General features: G+C 49.0%; 1 protein-coding gene across 1 annotated transcript; it reads right to left on the bottom strand.

The window, feature by feature from the left end:
* dusp3a (dual specificity phosphatase 3a) lies at window positions 1–8,622 on the bottom strand. The gene is made up of 3 exons (XM_028408724.1): window positions 8,194–8,622; window positions 5,793–6,025; window positions 1–4,555 (listed from the first exon to the last, which is right to left on the bottom strand). The coding sequence occupies exons 1-3, from the start codon at window positions 8,436–8,438 to the stop codon at window positions 4,326–4,328; spliced, it is 708 nt and encodes a 235-aa protein (XP_028264525.1). The 5' UTR covers window positions 8,439–8,622; the 3' UTR covers window positions 1–4,325.
* Between the last annotated feature and the right edge of the window lie 1,973 nt (window positions 8,623–10,595).

Genomic DNA, 10,595 nt, shown 5'->3' with positions numbered 1-10,595 from the left:
GACGATGGGTCGTCCTGTCAGGGAGCCGCCCCCCCACCCCCCCTTCCTGCTGCGTGAAGTGAGAACTAAACAAACAATCATCGCTGTAAGGCTTCGGGTGCCGTGTCGTTACATGGACGTCAGAGGCGTTAGCGGCCGTTCCGACATCACACCAGCGTCCTCTGTGAGCGGAAAGGTGAGTGTGTGTGTGTGTGTGATGGACTCCAGGAGGAGTCGGGCAGTGGGCTCGTTTGTGTTGAAACTCCCAGGACGACGGCACCTGACCTGAGCCAGGCGCTGTTTGTAAGTCAGTTCCGGTGTTTGTGTGAACGGTTCAGGGGAGTTCAGCCACACACACACACACACACACACACACACACCTGCATGACGTAAGATGTCAACTGAGGGGGTTAATCTGTTCAACAGACGGCCGAGCGACGCCACGCGGGACTGAACGAAATTACAGGAAGTTGTTTGTGATGGACTTTTCTGAGCTCTAAAACTCGACCGCCTGGCAGCGCCTGATCGGTTTAACACACACTCTGGATGAGTTACAATGAGCGCCTGGCCCAGGTGACACGTCAGGTGACTCCTCTGAAAAGATAATAAGGGTTAATGGCGGTTACGTCGGAGAAGTAGGTCACAATCACACGTTCATAAACCACTGTACAAAAACGGCCTTCTGTTGTAGCAGCGCAAAAAAAAACAAACAAACAAACAAACAATCAGACCAGGAGTCGGCTGGCGTCCTTGCAACAGGACGAAACTCTGAGCAGAAAACAAACGTCCCGCCTTCACAGCCAGGACAATAAAATGCAGCAATTCACAATTGCCTTAGTGCGTGTTACATACTCAGTATATATAACAATATACATCAATGGCATTTCACGTTTGACATTCTCAATACATAACGTTTAACCCACAGAGCGATGCTGGTACCTTTAAGACGGAGTAAATACAGACACGACAGGGATTCACAAGGTATAAATACTGATGGTGCCATGAGGAAGGAAAATTAAATCTACTGGACAGCAGGTGGCAGTGTTCATCTGTTACTGAATGCATAAAAGAAGTTAAAGGCTCCAGATGGAAGAATTTAAAGACGTTTAAATCGAGTGATTTCTGCATGGAGGACTGAGGAGAAACTGATGCAGCAAAATTTGACTTGAGTAGAAATCCAATTTCAAAAATCCTAAAACTGACATGGAGCTAAATTAGCTAGCTGAAGAACATGTTTATCAACATTTAGCTAGCTAACATAACCATGAAGCTAAATATGACTGAACACCATCTACTTGATGCAAACATCTGTGGCAGATAAGGCTGCTAAAAGCTTTGACACGTTCATTGGCATAATGATTAGCAAGTTGATGCTAGCTAAGGCAGAATGGCTAGCATTAGCTTGCTCACCACGTAAACTTGAGTAGATCATTCATTCATAGAGTCATTCTTACACATGGAACCTTTAAGTCTGGAGCGTAGCCATAATAGACATCTTGTTTTTTTTGTGTGTCTGTAAAAAAAAATGTCTAGCATGGCTAGCTGGGCGTCCTCAGAGTCTTGGTGTCTTTGGAGCGAAAGAAAGTGCAGATGGTTTTTCTCAATAAGCGGGTCGGTGTAGGCAGTTGATGCTGTACGTACCCTCATCCTGGACCGGTTTCACCCCAATCATTTAAAGAAGGTTTAGAAGAAGACGTGCCAAACTGTGCATGTAAACTGAACTTTGTGTGTTCAGAAGGAGGGCAGTATGCGAAGGAGAGTGAAACCCGAGGCCGTTGTCATGACAACACAGCTATTCATAAAAACGGCTTTTCTACAACCGTGTGGGTCACTTGACAGTTCTGGTGTGCGTTGTGTCGTGTGTGGTGTTGGGTTCGTGATGAGGTGATGGGAAAATGCAGGATGACGCATGCACTGAATTACACTCCTCAGATTTAAACTACTGCGCCTGATTCATCTGGCAGTCCCCCAGGAGGAAGCAGCGTGTCTGAACGCAGACCTACCAAAATGTCTGCTGCTTCTACCCTTCTAAAGTTCTGTGGCGCCCCCGAGTGAAGAGGCACCTCACACTTTTGAACGCAACTGCGCCAAATTATGCTAATTTCTATCATTTAAAAAGCTGAAATTTAAAAACAACAACTCCAAAACGGGTAAAAATGTCCAGAGTAACATTTTTGGCCCTGTTCATTCTGGACAGTCACAAGAGCGCCCCCTATGGACCAAAGCGCAGCACAGAGAGTGGGACCGCTCTGCTAATATCATGCCACAGTGGTGTGACGGCCATCTTTATATATATACACACACAAGTTGAAGTTTTATAGCCTGACAACGAACCTGAATGAACAAACAGCTCCCCCTGCTGGAGAGCCTGCGATGAATGTTTCAAAGCACCGTAAACATGGCGGATGGGATGAGCGCGCGGTGTGCTGCCACCTGCAACTTTGCTGCGTGTTATGACGATGAAGAGGAGGATGAAGACATGCGCGGCTACACCCCTGCTGCCTCACAGCTCAGGCGTGAGGCAGCTCCACATGCACATCACACAGGAACATGTATGTGCATGTACGGACCAGAGGAGGCGCTGCTCTGTGATGACGGGGATATATACCATGATACATAAGGACTCACTGACGACACGTTATAGACACATTGCTCGTACATTCATATATGTCAACACTTAAATATGTATATACAGTATACATGTGTATATTAATATGTATACAGATATATCAAAGGAGGAATAAATAGTGCCAGTAATGAGGTGAGAGCGCCTGCTTCATGCTAACGTGACCTTTAGATCACAGCGCTAACACTAACTGAACTAAAGTGGGCTATATGCAGCTAGCGCCTGGTTAACTGTGGTTACATTCTATATATCTGATGGGGTATTGACATATATTGCAATGCTTTCTGTGTGTGTGTGTGTGTGTGTGTGTGTGTGTGCATAATTCAGTGTATGACACACACATCCAGGACGATGCTGTGTATGACAAACTGTGTTGATGAAACAGTGATACAGGATACTGGCTGGATGGCTGCGTCAGGGGACTGACTGGCAGTGCGGGTGGAGTCTGAGAGGCCTCCAGTCTGACAGCGGTAACATCAGCTGCTGGCTGCTGTAAGCACTACAACAACAACACAAGACTATCAACTGAATGTGAGGGAACACCACCGGCGGCCCAGCTGTTAAAGCTGCAGTGCTCCACGTCCACGACCCTGCAGCTCTTCTAATGGCCACTAGAGGGCTAAATGCAAGCGTGAACACCCATAGACCTCCATGTTAAAATGTCTAACTTTACATTTTGTCCGTATTGATAAGTTATGTGCCCAAACAAATGTCTGACCAGAAGCAGTCGTTATGTAGTCCAACCCTCAGATTAGCATCTCTTGTGTTCCCTCCACAAACAGCCAATCAGATTCCTCCCCTGTCTTTTGGATTATAGCAGTAAATAACTGAAGTTATTGATCCTCACAGGTGTAGTTCAGCAGGATCATCTTCACTAATGAACTCCACCTGATGATGTTTGAGGCCTAAATATGAAGCTAAAAGCTAATTCTACGCTACAAACAGGCTACAGCACGGTCACATGACTACACCGTCAGCACCTCCGAGTTCACCGCTCTGACCTCGTGTTAGCATTTAGCACTTTTTTCAGACAGTAAACAAATCTTGTGTTTTTTAAGCATCTCAGACTAAAAACACGCTGAGGGAACAGGAAGTGCTAACATGCTAACTGGTTTGCTAACTAAATGGCCTCTACAGGTGACGTCACATCTCAGCACAGACTGACCTGGCGCGCTCAGCTGTTACCGCCGTCACACCAGAGGCCGAGAACTGAAACGCTACATGAAGCTCTGCAGTAAGAGTGTGTTTGTGCATTTTAAATGTCGCCCCCTGCAGGCAGGAGGTTTTGAAGCGGAATGTTTGGACCCTTTCTTCACGTGTGGCCCTCAGTATTTTTCTTATTCAGTATTTTTTCTTGGAATTTGATGCTGGCGGAGACCTCGCTGATAATCCCGGCAGTGGAGAACTAGGAATGGTTGGTTGTGCTCATCTTCTTTTCAACTGTGTGAGGAAATTTTAAAAATCGGGGCAGGGCGATCCGTTTTCGTTACTTGTGGGAGTTAAAGGAATGATTTCAGCAGCTCAGAAATGTGGAGCTCTCAGATATAAAAAGGAGGACTTTGTGTGGAACAGCAGTGAGTAAAGGAAACAGCAAACCTGTGTGTGGATGCTTAAAGATCAATGCATGTGTGAGTCCGATCACCACTGATGGCTGCTGGTTTGCTCAGGGCGGGGTCAGTCTCCGACAGCAGCTGCAGCCTGTGAGAGGCCTGATGGGAGTTCATTTGGTCTTTAGTTTGCCCAGCTCTCCGTTCAGCTTGCCCTCTTTCGCCAGCTTCTCGTTGAGTTGGCACAGTTGGCGAAGGAAGCCGTCGTTGGGGCCGATTTCTCTCTTGTGCCTCACGGTGGCCACGGCCAGCCGCACGTCCATTCTGTGGCGCAGCATGAGGTAAGCGATGACCATGGTAGGCGAGCGGCTGTAGCCCTCTCTGCAGTGAACGTACACCTTCCCTGGAGGAAACAGAGATCATGAGACCAGAGGCCTGAGCCGCGCCACCTCTGAGCCAACATGGCCGCCCTCCTGTTGGCTCCTAGAGGCTGTGTTTGTGTGTTATATATGAGCAGTGACTTTTGGACACCATATACGGCAATGCAGAGGAAAAATGAGGACAAAGAGAAGAAACCAGAACAAAGAAGAGACTCAGAGACTCAGAGGAACATCTGCTGCGACCGAAGCTGCCGAGCCAAGCAGCTTCTCTGCCAGCAGATGCAAATACAAGACCCGACCTCTGCGGCAGCCTCGGCAGAGTCAATCATCTTTGCTGCACAGCACACACACACATACACACACACCTACATGCAGTCTGCTCCGACTTCCTTCTCCTCACACCTTCATCACAGGCCGGCTGAACCCCCGGCAGGATGTGCTGGGCTCAGGTCAGATCTGCAGACTCGGCACTCTTGTTTGAAACCTGACACCTCTCTGCGTCTCCTCCTCAGCTCCTCCTGCGTCTTCACCACCGTGTCTTAACACCACGGATCGATCCATTCACTTCACATTCATATTTTCTGCCCTCTACTGGTCATTAAGTCCAGGTGATTGCCATCAGTCTGTCCTCAGTCTGTCCTCACCTGGGACCACCAGACCTGACTCGTCAGCATCTCTGCCTCTTATTTGTGTTTCCGCATCCTGCTGCTGCTGTAATCCCAGTTGACAGGTTACATTGATGGTAAACCTTGAGCTGAGCTGAGCAGTGAGTGATCATGTGACCCACTCACACTGCGGCCTTCATCACTCCATGGCTGCGGCGCCTCATTAAAGTCGTGGACCTGTGACCTATTGCAGCGTGACAGCCGAGGGTCACAGATTATAATCCTCGTCCCCGCGTCCCTCTGCAGGCTAAACTTAGCGGCAGCTCTGGGAGCACCATGAGGCCTCCTGGGACTGACGGTTTCTCTCTAAAACCTGACCTAGAAGCTGCATCAGATCCAGATCCGAGCCTGAGGAGCTACAGGTGTGACGAGCAGCAAACCTTCAGGGACGTGATCTATAATCATCATCATAATAATAATAATGGAATGTGGAGCAGGGCTCAGGAGGGCGTCAGATTCAGATTCATTAACAGACGAGTCACATGCTGACTTACTTCCTATTATTATCAGGTTATTGTTATTACATAAAATGAACCATTTAATTCACAAAGTTATAAAATCAATGAACACATTAATGGATCAATAACTCAGTCACCTTTGCCGTTGTTGTGTGCGAGCGCCTTGTCCATGAACTCCGCCCCCTCCTGGAAGAAGGCACTGAGGTTGAACTGCTCTGTGTCGTTGGCCTGGAAGCCGCGGTACGTGATGCCCGTGCCGGCGTAGAACTCGGCGCTGGTGTTGACGTGCATGAAGGAGGTTCCCTCCGCCACATTCAGGACGTGCGTCACGCCCAGTTTCTGCAGACGCATTGCATTCTGGGCCACGAACCTGCAGAGGCGAGATGATGCAAGTTTATATCAGTGTTGTTGTTTTTAAGACGTCCAGAAACTTTCCTGCTCTGCTGTGGAGCAGGTGGAGGTTCCGGCTGCCTCCTGGCTCGCTGCCTGCCTGTTAGCTCTGTTAGCATCCGACCCGGCTCAAAGGAAGCGCCCATCGATTCTGGATAGAACCTCTCCGTGTATAAAGATTTTATGGAGCATTTAGTGTCACTAATTACATGTAATTTATGCTTTAACCATGTGTGGGTGCTGCTGTGCAACACAAACATTTAACCCTCTGAGTGTCTTCCGGAGTGATTCGGGTGGAGGAGCTATAAATCTCCATCAGTGTGTAAAACACTTGCGCTCCGTGTGCTTTTATCACTGGAGAGGGCCGGAGAGGCTCGGTGACCCCGGGGCAGCAGCTCCCTGGAGGTGGAGGAGGCTGCACCCCCACCTCGCTGCCACCATTTTGTTTATAAGAGGAGGAGGGGGGACGAGCGGAGACATTTACACACGTTTCATTCACAAAAAGCTTCAGAGTGAGGACAGTGAGGGCACGATGCAGCGAGCTCACCTGGGCTCACAGCCCGGCCCAGCCTCCTCCTCCTCACCCTCCTCACCCTCCTCACCCTCCTCACCCTGGGATCTGCAGTCCCAACACATCCATTATTTAAGAGCAGCCTCACAAAGAGCTTTCTCAGAGCAAACAGCCACCACACCTTAAGTCCGTCCCCGAGCGGCACAGACTGCTGACTACAACTGATCTGAGGAAGCACAGTCCTGTTTGTGGAGCAGAGCTGTTTACAGACAAGAGCTGCTCCGGTTCAAGTCCAGGAAGTAAAGCTGCCTGGTCCCGGGCGGGGACAGCAGGTGGAGTCACTGTCTGCAGCAGCCGCAAACATTTAGCGGACAGACAAACGTCACAAGCAACACAGCTGATCGATGACAACACACACAAATGAACCAGCAGAGCAACAACAGCAACAACAGTAACACACTCGGCCTTCACCGGCCGGCTGCTCTCCTCTCTGAAGGACAGAGATGGAAATAAAGGAGTGATCAAGACGTTTTGATGACTGTAAACATGTGACAGAAGCTCAGAAAGCAGATTACACCGAGCTATTAGGGACAGATCTTCTCAGGTTTGTGTGTCTCTTTTCTTTTGATCCAGCTACACAACCTGTTTTGTAACTAATAAGACGGATCAGCAGAGAGGCTCACTGGGTCCCAACAGGGAGGGGGGGGGGGGGGCAGTGGACACGACACAGGCTTCGATCAGCGATCAATAGCAGCAGGAGACGTCAGTAATATCACGTTACACCACACAGCCCGATGGCGACCTTAAAACGCCTCAAACAGCAGCTCAGCCTGACGGGAAAACTCCCACGGATCATGTCGGCAGTGAGATTCAGCCATGTGTCCGTTAGCTGCTGCCGCCTCCTCCGCCTCCTCCACCTCCTCCACCTCCTCTCTGCTTTAATGATGGACGGCTCTGAGTGTCATCAGGGGCTTCTCTGGATCTGCTCTCTACCATCAGTCGTTAACTGCCACAGTGAGAGCTGCTCTGTCGGAGCTGAGGTCTTATTATTATTATCAATAGTATTATGTATTGATCGATTTACTAAATAAAGACATTCAGGTCTAAATGTGTCCAGCTAACGCTCTGAAACTGTCAGAAGGTGAAAGAGAAGCAGAAACGCTCAGAATTAAAGCCAGAGCATCTTTTTGATTGGAAGAACCTTTCAAAATAAAAGCACGTCAGTTCAAATATAATCGATTAATTGATCGATCCTTCAGGTCTTTATCTCCACGTTGTGATGGATGGAGGAGGTGGAGGTGTCTGCTGATGCAGGCCGCCTGTTGTTGTTTGTGTTTTATGAATGAAGGGTGGAGGTGAGCCTGCGGCTAAGGGTGGAGGAGGCGGGAGACAAAACACACACACACACACACACACACACACACACGTTCGTCCTTCACGGCCGCAAAACGGACCCGGTGCCGCTGGTTGATACACTGTTGTTGTTGTTGTTGTTGTGTGACATCGTTACACAACCTCCACCTGTGTGCTGTGTGGAGGCTGCGCGCGCCCACATGCGACACTGTTGTCATTGTGTGCTGCTACCTGTCAGCGCTCACGCGCCTCCGAGCAGGCGTTAAATCAATCAAATGACTCACGCGTTACCGACGTAGATCCGCGGGAAGACCTCGTTGAAGTGCTGCGTCGGGAGGCTGTAGAAGCCGGTGCCGTTGGCCAGCAGCTCGTTGAGTTGTTGGACGGTCACCTCGCTGCCAGGAGCCGCCGGGACTTCCGCGGGTGGAGGAGCAGACGGAGGCGTCGGCGGCGGCGGCGGTGGCGGCAGCGGCGGCGTTGGAGGCGGCGGCGGCGGCTGCTGCTTGGCCGGGCTCAGGTGTTTCTTCATGGCGCCTCTTCCTCTTCCTCTTCCTCTTCTTCTTCTTCACAGAACTGACGTTAGACCACGGCCGGGACCGGACGCGCGAGCCTCCACCGGTGGTTCAGCTGCATTTTTCAGCCCGCCGCACGTGAGCCGTGCGCGCGGTGCCTCGCTCGTCTGTGAAGGTGAGGCGCGAGCTCCACACACAGCAGCCTCTCCCATCCCTGTCAATCACAGGTGACTTCCGACGGCCAGTTCCGGTGACGCTTTCACAATAAAAGACCCGGGTTTTTTTCCTGAGATGGAAATGTGTTAGCAATTTACCACTTCCGGGTTTCTCCCGTTCAAAGCTGAGGTGTTCTTATGTTTCTGGGTAGATGTCGTGTTCATTGTTTTATAAACTGAATCTTTTTTTGTACTTTTCTAATCATTTTATTTTGTTTTAATGGGGCGGTCTTACAGCTTCCGGTGTTGCTGTGTGTGTTTGACGCTGACTTCACGCAGCTCCATCTCTCCACCACTATCTCCAGCAGACACACCCCGCCGGCCCTCAGACGCTCCGGAGACGCGGTGTGTTGGACCGGAGGAGGAGGAGGAGGAGGAGGAAGAGGAGGACAGCACGGTGACACCCAGACAGCGTGCTGCCTTCAAGTGCTGCTCGTAAAGCACTAAAATAAACACACTGCTGCTTCTTTTCACCCTCTCATGTGTGTGAGGGGATGCAGCAGCAGCAGCAACACAACAAGGACCAACAACAAGTGTTCAGGTATGAACATTGACACACAGCCTTGTGTGTCTGATCAGTGTCGCCTTATTGATCCAGATATCTTTACCTAATAAATAAACACATGATCACATGATGAGACTTTGCAGAAAACCCTCCATGACTTCCTGTTTGTGTGTTTATTTGTTGTTGTTTACAGCCTCACCTGAAGCTTGTGTTGACTCTGTCCACCTCACAGGCTGTTAATATGGAGACTGTGTGACTGTACGCTGACAGGAGAGGACTATATTTAGCCCTCGTTAATGTATGTGTGTGTGTGTGTGTGTGTGCAGCTGTGATTTAACACACAAACGTGAGGATGCGCAGTGACGCCACCAGATGGAGCCAAAGCTCTGAAGCTGTGCAGAGCAGCAGACACACAACAGCTGTGAGGCGTTGGTGTGATCCCGCACATTTAACATGAGCAGTGTGTGTGTGTGTGTGTGTGTGTGTGGACATGAAGTTCATCAGTGCATCGATCAGTCATCTGTAGTTCATGTCTTTGTTTCTGGAAGCTTTCTTCAGCTCAGTCTGAGTCAGGTTAACTCAGCTCTTATTGTAGACACATTTTTCTGTGGCTCGATCTTTTTGATCTTAAAGCCACATACCAGTCCTCATGTCTTTTCTTTCTTTTGCGTTTCCATGGCAATGTGAGGATTAACACCATGGCAACAACAGAGCTATGGAAACAGCGGCTGTTGGCCTCAGTGGGAACAGAAGCAGGAAGTGATGCACCAGTTTATTCAGACTGTTTGGATTAAGCAAAAAAAAAAAAAAAACATTATCAAACAAACACTCTGAAAATTAACCAAAAATATGACAAATATAAATCTGATCATAATAAGTTCAGGAGATGTCAGCACACCTCTAAAAACCACAAACATTTACATCCATCAAAGAATATTTCTCTTTAACTCTTTAAACTCCTCCTGTCCACATGCTTCACAAACGTCACCAGGAAACTCTTTATGACGTCACATCCTGTTTTTTTTTATTTGGTCCGTGATGTGCTGATGAATAAAATCAATAATCTTTTAAAACCCCTTTAAATGCTAAGCTAGGCTAACACTGTCCACTACATTCCCCCTCTCTGTGCATGCTTTGTGTTCTCTCACTGCATTCTGCCCCTGGTGGTGAAAACGTGAACAAACACTGTTTTCATGCAGAGCTCACAGAAATCACATCACTTATTATTAAAATAATAATAATAGCAACAACAGCAGCAGCAGGCTGCGTTCACAAACACCCACAAACCACATCGTAAAGGCTGAAGTGTTTCTCTTCGACACTCTGGGTCACTGCGAGCATGCAGAGGTGACGGAGGTGGAACAAAGGATGGAGAAAAGACCCACTGACTGAACCTCCGGCCCTGTAGGGGGTGCTGTGGAGACAGTCCAGAATGAACAAGCACAAAAAAATCA

The sequence above is a fragment of the Parambassis ranga genome, chromosome 6 (genome assembly GCF_900634625.1).
Source record: "Parambassis ranga chromosome 6, fParRan2.1, whole genome shotgun sequence".
In the NCBI taxonomy this organism is placed as follows: Eukaryota; Metazoa; Chordata; class Actinopteri; family Ambassidae; genus Parambassis; species Parambassis ranga.
This window is presented reverse-complemented; position numbering and strand designations above follow the sequence as displayed.